The sequence below is a fragment of the Heterodontus francisci genome, chromosome 22 (genome assembly GCF_036365525.1).
Source record: "Heterodontus francisci isolate sHetFra1 chromosome 22, sHetFra1.hap1, whole genome shotgun sequence".
NCBI classification, from domain to species: Eukaryota; Metazoa; Chordata; class Chondrichthyes; order Heterodontiformes; family Heterodontidae; genus Heterodontus; species Heterodontus francisci.
Window position 1 is genome coordinate 48,668,374 of NC_090392.1, and position 19,343 is coordinate 48,687,716.

The window sequence follows — 19,343 nt, forward strand, 5'->3', positions numbered from 1 at the left end:
GTTGTTTCCCCTGGCTGGATAGTCTAGACCAAGGTGGCACAGTCTCAGGATGAGAGGTCGGTCATTTATGACTGAGATAAGGAGGAATTTATTCACTCAGAGGGTTGTGAAACTTTGGAATTTTCTACCCCAGAGGACTCTGGATGCTCAATTGTTGTGTATATTCAAGGCTTAGATCAGTTTGGAATCAAGGGATTATGGGGATCGGTGGGAAAGTGGAGTTGCGGTCGATGATCAGTCATGATCTTATGGCAGAGCAGGCTCATATGGCCGACTTCTGCTCCGAGATCTTAGATTCTCAAGATCACTTGAGGCTTTAGACTAGTTCACTGGTCAAGATCTGTGGCTCTTGCTTAAATAGTCATAATGAGCAAGTAAATTTTTAGAAGGCATTGATATTTGGTCTCAGTGTCCAAGTGATTGCAAGGGAAACAATCAAAGTTGAAAGGAGTGCAATACTTAATTGAGGTTCCGTCCTTCATTAAACTAATTGACACCTGGCAAATATAATATTTAACACATGTCTGTCCAGTTAAATGACACCTTGGAAATGATCCATGTGACAGAAATTATTGATTGGTGACTAATGGTTTGCCTAGTGGGACTTAGTTAATAGAAATTGAATCATACAATGGTTATTGCACAGAAGGAGGCCATTTGGCTCATCAAATCAATGCCAGCTCTCTAAGAGCAAATTAGCGAGTCCCACTCCCCAGCCCTTCCCCAAAGCACTGATTTTTTTCCCCCTTCGGGTGCTCATCCAATTCCCTTTTGAAAATATGATTGTATCTGCCTCTTTCAGGCAGTGCATTTCAGATTGTAACCACTCGCTGTGTAAAAAGGGTTTTCCCCATGTCATATTCTGCCTGGTTCTCACTTGTATTATCAACCTGACATCTGTCATGCGCGCTGCTTCATCTTGCTCTCTATCTCTTTCATCATCCAAGGTGACTTTGGTTGCCCTTTCCCCTTTGTGGGCATGCACCTTGGCTGTAATAAAAGTGTATATCTTTTCACCAATAAATGAGAATTCCAAAGAGGTCAAGAAAATTATTCGTTTTATAGACATAAAGCCAGGTTAAAAAAGAAATGTAATGTTTCGAAATTCAATAGAAAAAGGACAGTGTAGATAATGTATTAAATGTAAACGTTCTTTTTATAGTATTGAAACAGGAACAGGACAGCTTGCTAAAACCGAGTACCATAATTACAGACAGAAAAGCAGCCAGAATGTTGGGATCTTACAAGGGGTGTAATTTATATTTTGAGAGATGTAATTCTAAACTTATATCTGACTTTGGTGAGACTACATTTGAAGTACTGTGCAATTTTAGTGTCTCCATTTAAAAAGCAGTGGTTTATTGGAGAAATGCAGGTGAGGGTTGCTGGATTCATTCCAGAACTGAGGAAGCAGAGTTTTCAGAACAAATTAGCTACCCTAGGACATATTCACCTGAAAAGAGACCAAGTGGTGATTTAAGAGAATATTTAAGATTTGAGGTGATTGGAAAATGTGGATTTAGAGATGTTTTTCTGCCACATATGAACTTCAGGAACAAGGGACCATCATTGCACATTAAGGATGACAAAAGAAAGTGGGAAGTTTAGGAAAGTTTTTTCAATAAAAGGGCAATAAAGATGTGGAATAGATTACTCTGAGAGTTCAAAAAGGTACTAGACAGGTTCCAGTCAACAAATATGGTTCAACATTATCCTGATGCATTTCTAGATCTAATAATCTTGTAGGAAACTGATTGGTCAGGTAGATGGACCAAATGGCTACCGCTGCCTGCATGTATTCATCGCTTAGAAACTTAGAATATTTATGGCACAGAAGGAGGCCCATTGTGCCTGTGCCAGCCACTTTCCAGCTCTTGGTCCACAGCCCTGCAGGTTACAACACTTCCAAGTGCATCTCCAAGGATTTTTTAAATGTGATGAGAGTTTCTTCCTTGTCCTCTAGGCGAAAAATTTCTCAACGCCCCTAATCCTTTTATCAATTACTTTAAATCTATGCCCCATGTTTACTTTTATTGAGTTTGACCTTATTTATGTTGGCACTGAGCAGGGACCTACCACTTCTCCACAAAGCATGAGAATTAATAAAGAAGATACAGTACCAGTATTGTTCTTGTATATCTCCAAATAGCCTAACTGGCTGTGGTTTTGGCTGATACCTGGGACGGGGCACAAGTCTGCCTGCACACCCACCTTCCTGGTTCAGGCATAGCTCACACAGTTACAGAGCCCATGAAGAAAGGAAAAAGCAGAAAGGGCCAGTTATTTATTAAAATGCACAATACCTGGATACTGAAGGTCTGGGACTCGAGGTACGGGATGCTGATAGTTTTGTAATCATCGGCTGTTTCATGGATGAGGTACATCTCCTGCTTTAGATATTTCTTGATGTGCTTCTCAGTAGCTGGATATACCACTGTGGTCTTTATTTCTGGGAAGAAATGCAGACTTTATCTTAGAATGTAAAAAAAGTAAGAGTTTTTTAAAAAATTCTCTACATAAATTGTTATTTCCTCCCCACTTCCCATGGTATGGTTGTTGGGTGCAGCATAGACAAGTGGCAAGCTTTTTAGTCTCCAACAATTCCATTCTGTAACCACCAAGTAGGTGGTGCAGAAAACCCCAATGCTAAGTCCTACTGACCACAGGAAAGTATCTGGCCTCTGTTCATTCCTTGTTCATAACACAATGGCTGCAGTATAATCATAGAGGCCAATCAGGTCTGCATTAATGTTTGTATCCTGATCTGCTACCTAGTCTAATCCCACTTTCCTGCTTGCTCCTCATGCCCTTCAAATATCCCATCGAGTCAAATTCCATTTCTTGCTATCTCCCAATACCCTTTAATATCCCACCTATTCTAATCCCACTCTTCTAATTTCTCCCTACACCCTTTAATATCCCAGCTAATCTAATTCCACTTTCCTTTGCTCCCTATACCCTTCAATACCCCATCCAGTCTCATCCCCCTCTCCAACCGTCTCCCTCGAACTAATTCCCTTTCAAAAGAATTTGTGCATTCAATAGTTTGTGGCAGGGATTTTCACATTCAAACCATTCTCTGTATTAAGAAACTTCATCTAACTTCCAGTTGAATTGTTTTAAGACCATATTAAATTTATGCCCGTTAACATTTCACAGATTAATCGATTACTATTGGTCACTCCCCAAACAGTTAATGGTTAAAGAATACCTGCAATTTAATGCCACAACATTTATTTACCCCCCCCAAAAAAAGATAAACAGTCATCTGTTTATTTAGTTTCAATTTTTTCTGCTGGCTCATTCCTAAATCCTGCAGTATGTCTCTTATTAAATAAAAACAGCTTCATAACAAAACGTAAAGATAGTAAAGTGTACAGAATTGTAGCAGCCCATTCTGGGCTGCCCTCACTTTGCTTGGATTTCCCAACGTACTTTTTTTTTCAAAAAAGTCAGTCATGGGATCTATGCAAAGCCAGCATTTATTGCCCATCCCTAATTGCCCTTGAGCAGGTGGTGGTGAGCAGCTTTCTTGAACTACTGCAGTCCATGGGGTGTAGGTACACCCACAGTGCTGTTAGGAAGGGAGTTCCAGGATTTTGATCCAGCGACAGTGAAGGAACGGTGATATAGTTCCAAGTCAGGATGGTGAGTGTCTTGGAGGGGAACTTGCAGACGGTGATGTTCCCATGTGCCTGCTGCCGTTGCTCTTCTAGGTGGTAAAGGTCCTGGGGTTTGGAAGGTGCTGTTAAAGAAGTCTTGGCGAGCTGCTGCAGTGCATCCTGTAGTAGTTGCACACTGTAGCTGTCGTGTGCTGGTTGGATGGAGTGAATTTTTAAGGTTTTTTTAAAATTCATTCATGGGATGTAGGCGTCACTGGCCAAGCCAGCATTTATTGCTCATCCCTAATTGCCCTCGAGAAGGTGGTGGTGAGCTGCCTTCTTGAACCGCTGCAGTCCATTTGGGGTAGGTATACCCACAGTGCTGTTAGGAAGGGAGTTCCAGGATATTAACCCAGCGACAGTGAAGGAACGGCGATATAGTTCCAAGTCAGGATGGTGTGTGACTTGGAGGGGAACTTGCAGGTGGTGGCGTTCCCATGTATTTGCTGCCCTTGTCCTTCTAGTTGGTAGAGGTCGTGGGTTTGGAAGGTGCTGTCTATGGAGCCTTGGTGCATTGCTGCAGTGCATCTTGTAGATGGTACACACTGCTGCCACTGTGCTTCGGTGCTGGAGGGAGTGAATGTTTGTAGATGGGGTGCCAATCAAGCGGGCTGCTTTGTCCTGGATGGTGTCGAGCTTCTTGAGTGTTGTTGGAGCTGCACCCATCCAAGCAAGTGGAGAGTATTCCATCACACTCCTGACTTGTGCCTTGTAGATGGTGGACAAGCTTTGGGGAGTCAGGAGGTGAGTTACTCGCCTCAGGATTCCTAGTCTCTGACCTGCTCTTGTAGCCAGGGTATTTATATGACTACTCCAGTTCAGTTTCTGGTCAATGGTAGCCCCTAGGATGTTGATAGTGGGGGATTCAGTGATGATAATGCCGTTGAATGTCAAGGGGAGATGGTTAGATTCTCTCTTGTTGGAGATGGTCATTGCCTGGCACTCGTGTGGCGCAAATGTTACTTGCCACTTATCAGCCTAAGCCTGGATATTGTCCTGGTCCTGCTGCATGGTGGACGGTGTCAAGTTTCTTCAGCGTTGTTGCAGCTACACTGATCTAGGTAAGTGGAGAGTATTCCACTACACTCCCGACTTGTGCTTTGTAGACGGTGAACAGGCTTTGGCAAGTCAAGAGGCGAGTTACTCGCCGCAGAACACCCAGCCTCTGATCTGCTCTTGTAGCTACAGTATTCATGAGCAATGTAGTTGAACTATGGATCCTGACACTTAAACACGGTGAAAAAATACTAATTCATTATATGATTCTCAACCACTTCCTGGCTGTAACCCAATCAAAACCAAATCAACTATAATTTAAATTGGTGGCTCAAAAGATCAGGCTTAAGAGATCAAGCAGCTAAAAATAAAATTACAAATGCTGGAAATCTAAAATGAGTACAGAAAATGCTGGAAATGGACTGCAGGTCAGTCAGTACCTGCAAAGAGTTAAGTCAGACTATGACACTTCAGGCATGCATCCTTCATCAGTATGAAGTAAGCAATGATCCTGAATTAGATAGCACAGTAGAAATCAGTTATTCCTCATTTTCAGTTGCATAAAGAGTGGCGTGCAAAATGGATTGGTCAAGAACAGATCTAACAGCTCAATTCTGGAAATCAATGAGGTGCTGTAGGCTATAAGCAGCTTCAGAATTGTATGCTACCACAATCCATCACCTCATAGCCTACACATCCTTCACTCCTCCAACACCATCATGCCAGGTGACCAACACTGGTTCAATGAGGAATTTAGAGAGCATGCCAGGGGCAGCACCTGGTGTACCTAAAAAAAGGTCACAACCTGGCGAAGTTACAACACAGGACTGCATGCTGCTGAACAGTGGAAACAGCATAGACACAGCTAAGCGATCCCACAACAAGTGTATCAAATCAAAGCTCAGCAGTGCTGCCACATCGACAAATAGTGATCGACAATTAAACAACTGATAGGAGGAGTGGACTCAAGGAACATCCCTAAGCTCAGTGACAGCACAGCCCAGCACGTAAGTGCAAAATATAAGGCTGAAACACTCACAAACATCTTCAGTCAGGAATGCAGAGTGGATGATCCATATCGAACTCCTCCTGGAGGTCCCCACCATCACAGATGTCAGTTTTCAGCTAACTGTATTAACTCCACATGACATCAAGAAATCACAGAATCACAAAATATTTACAGCACAGCAGGCCGCCAGTTGGCCCATCGTGTCTGCACCAGCTTGCCGAATGAGCAATTCACTTAGTGCCATTCTCCCCGCAATCCTGTACATTCTTCTTTTTCATACAACAGGCTAATTCCCTTTGAATGCTTCAATTGAACCTGTCTCCACCACACTCTCAGGAATGCATTCCAGACATTAAGCACTCGCTGCATGAAAAAAATGTTCCTCATGCTGTTTTTCTTCTTTTACCAATTACTTTAAATCTGTGCCCACTCGTTCTTGATCCTTTCACGAGTGGGAACAGTTTCCCCTATCTACACTGTACAGACTCCTCATGGTTTTGAATACAGCTATCTAATCTCTTCTCAGCCTTCTTTTCTCCAAGGGAAACAGTCCTAATACCTCCAATCTATCTTTGTAACTGAAGTTCCTCATCCCTGGAACCATTCTGAGCATAGTGGACACAGCAATAGCCACCAGTACTGACAACATCCCAACTGTAGTGCTGATGACCTGTGCCATGCCTCTAACCAAGATGTTTCAGCACAGTTATAACACTGGCATCTACCCAATAATGTGGAAAATTGTACAGATATGTTCTGTCCGCTAAAAGTAGGAGAAACAGAGGTGCCACTACACTACTGGGTGTATTTCATAGGCCACTAACTAGTGGAAAAGATGTCGAGGAGCAAATTTACAGGGAAATACAGAGAGGAGTAAAAACTATAGAGTAGTGATAATGGGGACTTTGATTATCCTAATATAGATTGGGATAGTAATAGTATAAAAGGGCAGAGAAGGGGGTGAGTGAGTTCAGGAGAATTTTCTAGTTCATTACGTTCCCAGCCAATGAGGAAGGAGGTATTGCTGGTTCTGGGGAATGAGGTGGGTCAAGTGCCAGCAGGGGAACATTTAGGGAACAGTGATAATAGTATCATAAGACTTAGGTTTGCTATGGAAAAGGACAAGGAGGAATAGAGAGTAAAAATAATTATTTGGAGGAGGGCCAATATCAGTGTGTTGAGAACAGATCTGTGCCAGGTAAATTAAAATCAAAAATTGTCAGGCTAAACTGTAATTGAACTATGGGCTGCCTTTAGAGAAGAGATGGTTTGGATGCAGTTGCGGTACATTCCAGCAAAGGTAGGGCAACCAAAATCAGAGATAGAAAGATGAAGCAGAAAAAGGGTGTGTATAACAGATATCAGGTTGATAATACAAGTGAGAAGCAGGCTGAATATAGAAAGTTCAGAGGGGAAGTGAAAAAGGAAATAAGTGAGGCAAAGAGAGAGTATGAGAGACTGGCAGGTAACATAAAAGGGCATCCAAAAGTCTTCATTGGCATATAAATAGTAAAAGGGTAGTAAGATTAAGGACCAAAAAGGCAGAAGGTATGGCAGAGGTACTAAATGACTACTTTGCATCTATCTTTACCAAGAAGATGCTGCTAGAGTCAGTGAAACAGGAGGTAGTTGAGATACTGGATGGGCTAAAAATTGATAAAGAGGAGGTAACTAGAAAGGCTGTCTGTACTTAAAGTTGATAAGGACATAGGTAGGCTGGCGAATGGGCAGATATATGGCAGATGAAATTTAATGCAGAGAAGTGTGAAGTGATACATTTTGGGAGGAAGAATGAGGATAGGAAATATAAACTAAAGGGTACAAATCTAAAAGGGGTGCAGGAACAGACAGACCTGGAGGTCTATGTGCACAAATCATTAAAGGTGGCATGGCGGGTTGAGAAAGTGGTTAAAAAGGCATATGGGATCCCAGACATTATAAATAGAGGGGTAGAGTACAAAAGCAAGGAAGTTATGATGAACCTTTATAAAACACTGGTTAGGACTGAATTGGAGTATTATGCCCAAACCTGGATGCACAAAAGATTTACAAGAATGGGTACAGGGATGAGGGGCTTCTGTTACGTGGATAGATTGAAGAAGCTGGGCTTCTTCTCCTTGGACAAAAGATTAAGAAATTTGATAGAGGTGTTCAAAATCATGAGGGGTCAAGATGGAGTAGATACAGAAACTGTTCCCATTGGCAGAAGGGTTGAGAACCAGAGGACACCAAAATAAGGTGAGTGGCAAAAGAACCAATGGCGACATAAAGACAAACCTTTTACAGTGACTGGTTAGGATCTAGAATGCATTGCCTGAGAGTGTTGTAGAGGTAAATTTAATTGTAGCTTTCAAAAGGAAATTGACTAAATGCCCAAGGAGAAAAAAATTGCATGGCTACGGGGAAAGTGGGACTAGGTGAGTTGCTCTTGTGGACAGCCAGCACGTTCATGACAGGCCAATTGGCCTTCTTCCGTGCTGTAACCATTCTATGATTCTATTCTATTCTAAGTCATCAGGATTGGATGGGATGCATCTGAGGATGCTGAAGGAAGTAAGGATGTAAATTGTAGAGGTACTGGCCAGAATCTTTTTGATAGAGGTATTCAAAATCATGAGGGTCTGGACAGAATAGAGAGAAACTGTTCCCACTTGTGAAAGGATCGAGAACGAGAAGGCACAGATTTAAAGCATTTGGTAAGAAAAGCAAAAGTGACATGAGGAAAAACTTTTTCACGCAGCGAGTGGTTAAGGTCTCGAATGTGTTGCCTGAGAACGTGGTGGAGGCAGGTTCAATTGAAGCATTCAAAACGGAATTGGACAGTTATATGAAAAAGAAGAATGTGCAGTTTTGTGGGGAGAAGGCAAGGGAATGGAACTGAGGGAGTTGTTCTTTGAGAGAGCTGGTGGGGACACGATGGGCCGAATGGCGGCCTTCTGCATTGTAATGATTCCGTGATTCTGAATCTTTTGATTTACTGCTTAAATACAGGGTTGGTGCCAAAGGACTGGATAATTGCAAATGTTCTAAAAAGAGTGTAAGGATAGACCCAGCAACTACCTGACAGTCAGCTTTGTTTAAATGTTATAAAGTTTTTGTTTAATGAAAGGGGAATATGTCAATGGTAGGTTAATTATGTTATTAGAAGGGCATTGTTCTCTTTAGGCCCCACAGCAAATATAAGGAGAGCCTGCTGGGACAAGGGTGAACAAAAGGCAGAGATATGTAATGTATTCTGTGAATAAATTGACCATCAAGAAAAGGATCAGTGCCTAGCTTCATTCCTCACTGTTTGGCTTGGATCCATTTAACAAGCTTAACCTTGATGGTGAAAAAGCTTTCAGAAACAATAATCCAGGATAAAATTAACATTCAAATGGAAAAGTGTGGATTAATTAAGGAAAGCCAACAAGGATTTGTTAAAAGGTAGATTGTGTTTTACTAACTTGACTGAGCTTTTTTTTTAATAAAGTAAGAGATGGTTGATGAAGGTAATGTAATTGATGTGGACTTCCAAAGGCATTTGATAAAGTACCACATAATCAACTTTCCAGCAAAGTTAAAGCCCATAAAATTAAAAGGGACAGTGTCAGCATGCATATGAAGTTGGCTGAGTAACAGGAAACAGGAAGTGGTGAACGGTTGTTTTTCAGACTGGAGGAGGTTATACAGAGGTGTTCCCCAGAGGTCAGTACTAGGACCACTGCTCTTCTTCATATATATTAATGACTTAAACTTGGGTGTAGAGGGCACAATTTCAAAATTTGCATTTAACACAAAACTTGGAAGTATAGTAAACTGTGAGGAGGATAATGATAGACTTCAAGAAGAAATATAAACTGGTGGAATGGGTGGTCAACTGGCAGATGAAATTTTATAGAGAAGTACCAAAATGATACATTTTGGTAGGACGAATGAGGCAAGGCAATACAAAATAAAGGGTGTGAACAGAGACACCTGGGGATATATGTGCACAAGGCATAGAAGATGGAAGTGCTAGCTAGACAGTTTGAGAAAGTGGTTAAAAAGGCATATGGGATCGCAGACTTTATAAACAGAGGCACACAGCACAAAAGAAAGGAAGTTATGGTGAACCTTTTGTAAAACACAGGCTTGGCCTAAACTGGAGTATTGTGACCAATAACCTATACGGTCCGATTTTCATCTAAGCAGCCACCCTGTTTTTTGGAATATTGTCCTACTTAAAAAGTAGATGATATACAGGAGGCAAATAGTGAGAAGCAATCTGCTCGTAACTAAAAGTTATTGATAAAATAAGGTATATCAGAAAAAGGAAAATTAAAATTGAAGTAGAATAGAGGTAAACTGAGAACGGAAGTCAAAGCTAAAGGAAAGTAGGCAGGGCAAATACAGTTAGTACTTAGCATTTCAAATAAACTATTTCTGGAGTAAAATATTCGAAACACAAAGCATCTATCAAAGAAGTATGTTATCCATTTAGTCACCCAGCTGCAAAGAAGTGAAAAGTGTCATGGTTTTTATTGAACATCGCTTTCAAATTTATGAACTGATACTCCTGAATTCAATATTTTCTTTCTGAAATGTCACTAAGCGGTCAGTGGTAACGCCCTTAAAAACAGCTGAGAAGTAAACAGCTGGCCCCTGTCGGACCCAACTACGGTATCTTCCTCCATGTCCATCCACTCTTTAATTGGCTCCTCAGCCATCTTGCATGATATCCACAGGCGTTCAGGCCCAATGCTTAATTGTACTTACTTTTCCTCCTTTACCCACCAACTTAACTATAGCCCTTCTGCCCAATACAGGAACTGATATACTGATGTCCAGAAATATGAGAATAATTTTTTTATGTTGCTGTTAGAGTGATAGGGCTGAAGGTAGAGTATGGACATTGATTAAACTGTCTAATTTCACAATATTTTTGTTTCATTCCTCAGTTCCGCAGCCACCTCACTTCACATTCCGATTCTGATCTTCCTTTTATCTACATCAATATGACACCCTACCAACTTCCCACATTTGGTGGGAATCCTATGTGCAACATTGGGAACTCCTGCACGTATGGCATAGCAATCAGACTGTGGCATGTTCCATGTCACAGTCTGACTGTAAAGGTGCCACATCATAGTGATTGTATCCTTGCTACCTTTTTTTAAAGAACAGATTCCCAGCAATAGATGTGATTGTCCCTGTAGCTTGGTCGTCAGTTCACATTCCTGGTTACTGTGCAGAAGCTGCTTCATTGGGATTAGCGGCTTAACAAGTTTTGAGAGACACAAAGGGGTCAATTTTAATTGCAGGAGCACATGGGTTTTAGAGCAGATTGCTGGAAATTGGCAGCGCATCAGGAAGCCAGCTCCAAACCACCGACTTCTGCATCTAGCTATGTCATGTTAGGCTGTGAGCAAGCAACCGCTCAGGAGAGGCAGGTCGTTAATTTCAATATGCTAAAATCGCTCAATTAGAGAGATATTAACTTGGCTTTTGGAATGTAACTATGGATGTATTGGTTTCCTAGCTTTTCTGGAACTTGCCAGTGAAATTAAGATGAGAACACAGCAGCAATAGAGGGGGCTGACAGGGAAATATGCCAATAAGCATCGAAATCTCACAGCTGTTTTCTTGTCCGTTTATGTGAAAGGCTTTGCTCACAGTACCTATGCAAAGACATTACTTTTACAACTTTGGAGGTTTGGATGTTTGATCTCCAGTTTGGTGCTGTGATCTATCAGATCGGTATGGGTGCTGCTTATGCTGTTTTACTTTAGACCTCAGATGAGGACCAAGATGACCAGTAGCAGTAGAAGCTCCAGCAGTAGCAGTCTGCTCCTCATAGACCTGCCATTCCACAGGAGAGAGATGAGCTTAGCAGAGAGGCGCAACTCACAGGAGGACATAATTGCAACACAGAATATGCTTTCTGGACATGTCAGGACACCAGTGTCTCAGGAGGCTCAGGGTCAGGTGGTGGCTTCATTTGCCAGCAGTGGCCCACAAATACATAAGTCAGGTACTTGGTGGCTTGTTTGCCAGGACAGGTAATTATCTCAACTATCCACTGATGATGTCAGTCAAAGTGAGTGGGTGCTTAAGTTTGCAGCTCTGGCTTCCCACAGATGCAGGGTGTCATTGACCACACACACTTAACAATTAAGGTACCCGCAGATCACCCAGGAGTATTCATCAACGGCATGGCCTTCCACTCCATCAATGTGCAACTCATCTGCAACCATAAAAGGATATTTAAGCAGATGGGTGCACGATTCCTGGGCAGCTGCCATGATGCTTTTGTCCAGCAGCAGCCCACTCTCCCTGATCTCTTTGCACCTCGAAGCAAACTTACCAGCCGGCTGCTTGGAAAGAAAGGATACCCACTTAAAAAATGGCTGACATCCATGAGGGACCCAACCATTGAGGCCCAGGAGCAACACAATGAAAGCCAAATAACAACCAGAAGCGTCAATGAGCAAACCATCAGCATGCCGAAGATGCGATTCCGGTCCCCGGACAGATCTGGAGACGCTAATATGCACCAGTCAAAGTTTCCAGAATGGTCGTCGTGTGCTGCATTCTGCACAACATTGCACAACAGCAAGTTTTGGACCTTTAGGAGGAATAAGGCGCAGAGCACAAAGCCTCTTCAGACAACTTGGAAGAGAAGGAAGAGGAATGTGACACAGTCAAGGCACCAACAGCGGCGTACCTTGCTGTTCTTTTTCACTGCTGGGCGGTGCTGCCGCTGGCTTCCCTTATACTTAATAAAATAACATTTTATTTTTCAGCCAATGTTTTAATGCTTATTGATGTGGTACTTGCCATTAAGGGAGATCAGGAGAGTACAGTGGGACCCTGTACTATTTCCAGTGCATTAAGTAATGATAAAAAAAACATAATTGGCCCTTCCAGCCCAGAATATGTCATGCAAAGGACCATGTTTTTGGTTCACAGAGACCAAGGTTTATCTGTGGGAGTGAATTAGTTGCACTCAATATGAGAACATATCTGGAGTCACTTCGAATTATAGTAACGGGCTGCTCTGGACGCACACCAATTTTTTTCTCCCCATGAGTGATTGAGCCATTCAGACCAGAAAGGTCCCAGTATCAATCACTGTTTAGACAGCTGATCTCAGCCAAGGGAGCAGCAAAGGATCACAGCTTGTTTGAGCACCTTTGGGCCAGCTTGGGGGAAACACGAACAAAACACATGGATGACACACAGTGAGAACAAGGTCTTGCACGGTCAAATTACCTTAAGCACATACAAGAGAAAAGATGTGGAAGGACAATCCAGCAAGTCAAGCCCACCTTATCCAGACACATTGCAACCATGTACAGCACTGACCCATCTCCAACCGTGCAATCTCCTAAGACAAACAAAAGAGAACATACGAATTAGGAGCAGGAGTAGGCCACTCGGCCCATCGAGCCGGCTCCGCCATTCAATAAGTTCATGGCTGAACTGATTACTCTGCATTTCCACCTACCTCCGATAACCTTCCACCTCCTTGCTTATCAAGAATCTATCTACCTCTGCCTTAAAAATATTCAAAGGCTCTGCTTCCACCGCCTTTTGAGGAAGAGAATTCCAAAGACTCTCAACCCTCAGAGAAAAAAATTTCTCCTTATCTCGGTCTTAAATGGGCGACCCCTTATTTTTAAACAGTGACCCCTAGTTCTAGATTCTCCCACAAGGGGAAACATCCTTTCCACATCCACCCTGTCAAAACCCCTCAGGATCTTATATGTTTCAATCAAGTCGCCTTTTACTCTTCTAAATTCGAGCAGATACAAGCCTAGCCTGTCCAACCTTTCCTCAGACAGCCCGCCCATTCCAGGTATTAGTCTAGTAAACCTTCTCTGTACTGCCTCCAATGTATTTACATCTTTCCTTAAATGAGACCAGCACTGTATACAGTACTCCAGATGTGGTCTCACCAATGCCCTCCATAACTGAGGCATTTTTGTATTCAATTCCCCTCACAATAAACAACAACATTCTATTAGCTTTCCTAATTACTTGCTATACCTGCATGACCACCTCCAGGCGCGTATCCATTGTCTCTAGAGATAAGGAGGCCCAAAGAAAGAATTCATGCACTAGGACACCCAGATCCTTCTGTATCTCAGAGCTCTGCAATCTCTCACCGTTTAGATAATATGCTTCTTTTTTATTCTTCCTGCCAAAGTGGACAATTTCCCACTTTCCCACATTATACTCCATTTGCCAAATCTTTGCCCACTCACTTAACCTATCTATATCCCTTTGTAGCCCCCTTATGTCCTCTTCACAACTTACTTTCCTACCTATCTTTGTGTCATCAGCAAATTTAGCAACCATACCTTTGGTCCCTTCATCCAAGTCATTTATATAAATGGTAAAAAGTTGAGGCCCCAACGCTGATCCTTGTGGCACACCACTCGTTACATCTTGCCAACCAGAACATGACCCATTTATGCCTACTTTCTGTTTCCTGTTAGCTAGCCAATCTTCTATCCATGCCAATATGTTACACCATGAGCTTTTATTGTGTGCAATAACCTTTGATGTGGCACCTTATCAAATGCCTTCTGGAAAACTAAGTACAATACACCCACCGGTTCCCCTTTATCCACAGCACATGTAACTCCCTCAAAGAACTCCAATAAATTGGTTAAACATGATTTCCCTTTCACAAAACCATGTTGACTCTGCCTGATTACTTGAATTGTTCGAAATGTCCTGCTATAACATCTTTAACCATAGCTAACATTTTCCCTAAGACAGATGTTAAGCTAACTGGCCTGTAGTTTCCTGCTTTCTGTCTCCCTCCCTTTTTGAATAAAGGAGTTACATTCGCTATTTTTCAATCGAACGGAACTTTCCCCAAATCTAGGGAATTTTGGAAAAATTAAAATTAACGCATTAACTATCTCACTAGCCACTTCTTTTAACACCCTAGGATGAAGTCCATCTGGACCCGGGGACTTGTCAACCCACAGCTCCAACAATTTGTTCAGTACCACTTCCCTGGTGATAGTAATTTTCTGGAGTTGCTCCCTCCCTTCCATTTCCTGGAGTTCCTTCCTCCCTTCCATTTCCTGACCTACAGCTAATACCGGGATGTTGCTTGTATCCTCAATAGTGAAGACCGATATAAAATATCTGTTCAATTCATCTGCCATCTCCTTATTATCCATTATTAATTCCCCAGACTCACTTTCTATTGGACGAATCCATTTTGTTAACTCTTTTCTTTTTAAAATATTTATAGAAACTCTTAATATCTGTCTTTATATTTCTAGCTAGCTTTCTCTCGTACTCTAATTTTACCTTCCTCATCAATCTTTTAGTTATTCTTTGCTTTTTTAAAAATATTCGGTCCAATCTTCTGACCTGCTTCCCATCTTTGTGCAATTATAGGCTTTTTCTTTATGTTTGATACTATCTTTAACTGTTTTAGTTAACCACGGATGGCAGGTCCCACCCTTGGAATTTTTCTTTCTTGTTGAAATGTATCTATTCTGTGCATTCTGAAATATCCCCTTAAATGTCTGCCACTGCATCTCTATTGACCTATCCCTTAACCTGATTTGCCAGTTCACTTTAGCTAGCTCTGCTTTCATGCCCTCATAATTGCCCTTATTTAAGTTTAATATACTCGTCTTGGACCCACTCTTCTCTCCCTCAAACTGAATGTAAAATTCAATCATATTATGATCGCTGTTACCTAAGGGTGCCTTAACTATGAGGTCATTAATTAATCCTAGCTCGTTGCACAATACCAAGTCTAGTATAGCCTGCTCTCTGGTTGGCTCTAGAACGTATTGTTCCAAGAAATTATCCCGAAAACATTCTATGTACTCCTCATCTAGGCTACCTCTGTCTATCTGATTTTTCCAGTCTATATGTAGGTTAAAATCCCCCATAATTATCGCTGTACCTTTCTGACAAGCTACCATTATTTCTTCCTTTATACCCCATCCTATAGCGTGGTTAATGTTACATATGAACATACGAATTCGGATCAGGAGTAGGCCACTCAACCCCTCGAGCCTGCTCCGCCATTCAATAAGTTCATGGCTGAACTGATTACTCCACATTTCCACCTACTCCTGAACCTTCCAACCCCTTGCTTATCAAGAATCTATCTACCTTTGCCTTAAAAATATTCAAAGACTCTGCTTCCACTGCCTTTTGAGGAAGAGAATTCCAAAGACTCACGACCCTCAGGGAAAAAAATTTCTCCTCATCTCTGTCTTAAGGGGTCGCCCATTTATTTTTAAATAATGACCCCTAGCTCGAGATTCTCCCACAAGGGGAAACATCCTTTCTACATCTACCCTGTAAGGTGGCCTGTACATCACTCCCACAAGTGACTTCTTGCCTTTATGATTTCTCATCTCTACCCAAACTGCTTCCACATCCTGGTCTCCTAAACTTAGGTCACTCCTCTCTAGTGCGCTAATACCAGCATTAATTAACAGAGCTACCTCTCCACCTTTTCCTAGCTTCCTGTCCTTCCAAAATGCCATGTACCCTTCAATATTCAGGTCCCAATCTGTCGTCCAGCAGCCATGTCTCTGTAATGGCTATCAGATCGTACTTATTTATTTCTATTTGCGCTCTCAGTTCATGTGCTTTGTTTCGAATGCTACATGCATTCAGATACAGAGCCTTTAGTTTTGTCTTTTTATTAGTGGAAGTGGAAAAAGAACTTGCAACTACCTCAGCAAAATCTCTGGGAAGTTCTTCTCTGAATCTCTAAGACAATCAAGCAAAGCCCTGGGCGATTGTAGGAACTCAACACAATCACAACTAACCCTCTGTAAGCCTTTTAGTCCAGGTTGATGCATAAAGAATGCTCCTTTGGACAAGGTGCTAAAACCTTGTCTGTGGATTTGTACCCCAACAAGAATCAGGCCTCCAAGACAGGAGGAGGAGGAGAGAAAATTGGAGGGGAAAACATTTGGCTGGCTGAGCATGAATGCCTATTTTGCCACTCTGGCACTGTAACCAAGTAATCGCTCATTTAAGATAACACTGCATTAGCCTTTTATCCAGAACATGTGACTGCTGGCAGGCATCATCAGAAAGAACATACACACTCAGATATTTTCAATGATAACGCATTTCCAATAAAATAAACACCTTAGCTTTTAACTCCAAATAAAGGTACAAATGCGAGGATGTGCTGCAGTGAAAGGGCTCACAAGAGGGATAGTTGGTTTATCCCACAGCTGGGGTAGACCCAATAGCCTCCAGAGTTAATAAAGCTCCTCATCGCAAACAGACAAAATTAATTTTACATTTGTTTTAATAAGATGAGTTCATGTGATTAAACAGTAACAAGAGAAAACAATGGAACATAATAATTCGAGTCAAATTTGGTCTCAGCTGCTGCTTATGTGGCATTTTGCTTCCAAGGGCCCCTCAGCAATAGGTAGGCTCACTGCCAAGTGTTTCCTCAGTGGGGAAAGAGTCAACTGAGATCCAGTGTGTGATAAAGGGAACTTGGTGAAAGTAGGCGAAAACAGTTTAAAAAAAAGTAATGCTGTTTGAGTTAATACAAACAGCTGGATAATATTGGCATCCACTCCCAGGCAGACACTGCTTGCGCCAACAGTTTGAGAAGTCACAGTACAACTTCCATTGAATGTAGTGCCTTTAATATTAAAAAGCATTCGGAGGGAAAAATTGAATCTGCAATGGTGATGGAGTTAAAAGGCAACCAAAAGCTGAGTTCAAAAGACAGATTTTAAGAAGGCTTTCAAAAAAGGTGGAGAAGTGTTTAGTCTCCTGTCCATCTGGGACACATCTATGGCTGTTAGCACTCTTGCCTAAGTCAGATGACTGCAAGTTCAAGTCCCAACCCAGAGACTTGAGCACAAAATCCAGGCTGCCACTCCAGTGTAACAGTAACAACATGCATTAATGTAGTAGAACATTCACAGGAACGTTACCAACAAATTGACATGGCACCACATAAGATACTAGGTCAGACGAAAAGAGGTTTTAAGAAGCATCTTAAAGGCAGAGAGGGAAAGAGGTTCAGGGAGGGAATTTCAGAGTTTAGGGACCAGGCAGCTGAAAGCACAGCTGCTAACGGTGGAATGATTAAAACTGGGTACGTGCAAGAGGCCAGAATTGGAGCAGTGCAGAGATTTTGGAATATTGTAGGGCTGGAGGAGTTTAGAGTTGGGAAGGTGGAGGTCATGAAGAGATTTGAAAACAAGGATGCGAATTTAAAAAATTGGGGCGTTTCCAGACTGGGAGCCAATATGGGTCAGCAAGGGGGAGGCGGTGGCGTAGTAGTAATGTCACCGGTGTAGTAGTAATGTCACCGGACTAGTAACCCAGAGCCCCAGGCTAAGGCTTTGGGAACATGGGTTCAAATCGCACCATGGCAAATGGTGAAATGTGAATTCAATTAATAAAGCTGGAATTAAAAGCCAATCTAGTGGTGATCATGAAACCACTGTCGATTGTTGTACAAACCCATCTGGTTCGCTAATGTCCTTTAGAGAAGGAAATCTGCCATCCGCACCTGGTCTGGCCTACATGTGACTCCAAACCGAAAGCAATGTGGTTGACTCTTTAAAAAAAAAAATGCCCTCTGAAATGGCCTAGCAAGCCACTCAGTCCAAAGACAATTAGGGATGGGCAATAGATGCTGGCCTAGCTAGAGAGGCCCACATCCCACAAACGAATAAAAAGAAAAGCACAGCAATGATGGGTGAACAAGACTCGGTGCGAGTTAGGATACAGGCAGCAAAGTGTTGGATGAACTCAAGTTTATGTCGGGTGGGAGACTGGCTAGAAGAGGTTATAAAGGCATAGCTGAGGGTTTCAGCAGCAGATGAGCTGAGGCAGGGGTGGAGGTGGGTGATGTTATGAAGGTAGAAATAGGCAGCCTTAGAGATGACATGAATATGTGCTCAGAAGCTCATCTCGGGGTCAAATACGACACCAGGGTTGCGAACGGTCTGGTTCAGCCTCAGACAATTGCCAGGGACAGGAATGGAGTTGGTGGCTAGGGAATGGAGTTTGTGGCAAGAACTGAAGACAATGGCTTCAGTTTTCCCAATACTTAGTTAGAGGAAGACCCCACTGCCATCAGCATAGATGAAGCGAAGGAGGGTTTAGTTGCAATAAAGAAATGGAAGGCGGTCTGCCGAGATGGTTTCCCCCAGAATTTCTTCAACTTGTTTTGCTCTTTCCCACAAGTGGAAAAATTCTCTGAGCTTATGCTATCAAAACCTTTCATAATTTTAAAGACCTCTATTAGGTTGCCCCTCAGTCTTCTCATTACAAGAGACGAGACTTGTCGTTAAGAGTTGCGAATAATTCTCTCGCTGTTTTTAATTGAAGCATCTCATGTTACTGGACCACAGCTTGTTATGGTATTGCAGCTGTGTTTTCACTTCATTTACAAGCAATAAATATTTTAAGTGCTTTAGGCTCCAAAACAAGTAAAAAGTGGAAAACATCCCAAATTTACTGTCAGTACTCTCTGCTATCTTGGCTAAATAGCCATTTTTCATATGTGAGTTTTGCTAATTTGATCATGGGGAGAACAGAATTTGTTCAACTAATAGCCATGCATCTGCAGCAGGGGTTAATGGATAGTAATCAGGAGCAGGAGTGCTGGTTGATTCTTCCAGCTGAAATATATTTAATTCAGCACAGTCCAGGCATTGAACCGTGGACCTCCA

At 42.2% G+C, this 19,343-nt stretch overlaps 1 protein-coding gene across 1 annotated transcript in view; it reads right to left on the reverse strand.

The window, feature by feature from the left end:
* Positions 1 to 316: 316 nt before the first annotated feature.
* dcps (decapping enzyme, scavenger) overlaps positions 317 to 19,343 on the reverse strand; it is a 47,594-nt gene continuing 28,567 nt past the window's right edge. The window contains exons 3-6 of the mRNA XM_068054253.1: positions 2,304 to 2,449; positions 1,676 to 1,813; positions 878 to 1,009; positions 317 to 352 (exon numbers count right to left, since the gene is read on the reverse strand). Of these exons, the coding sequence (XP_067910354.1) occupies positions 317 to 352; positions 878 to 1,009; positions 1,676 to 1,813; positions 2,304 to 2,449 (452 nt within the window). The remainder of the gene's footprint in view (positions 353 to 877; positions 1,010 to 1,675; positions 1,814 to 2,303; positions 2,450 to 19,343) is intronic.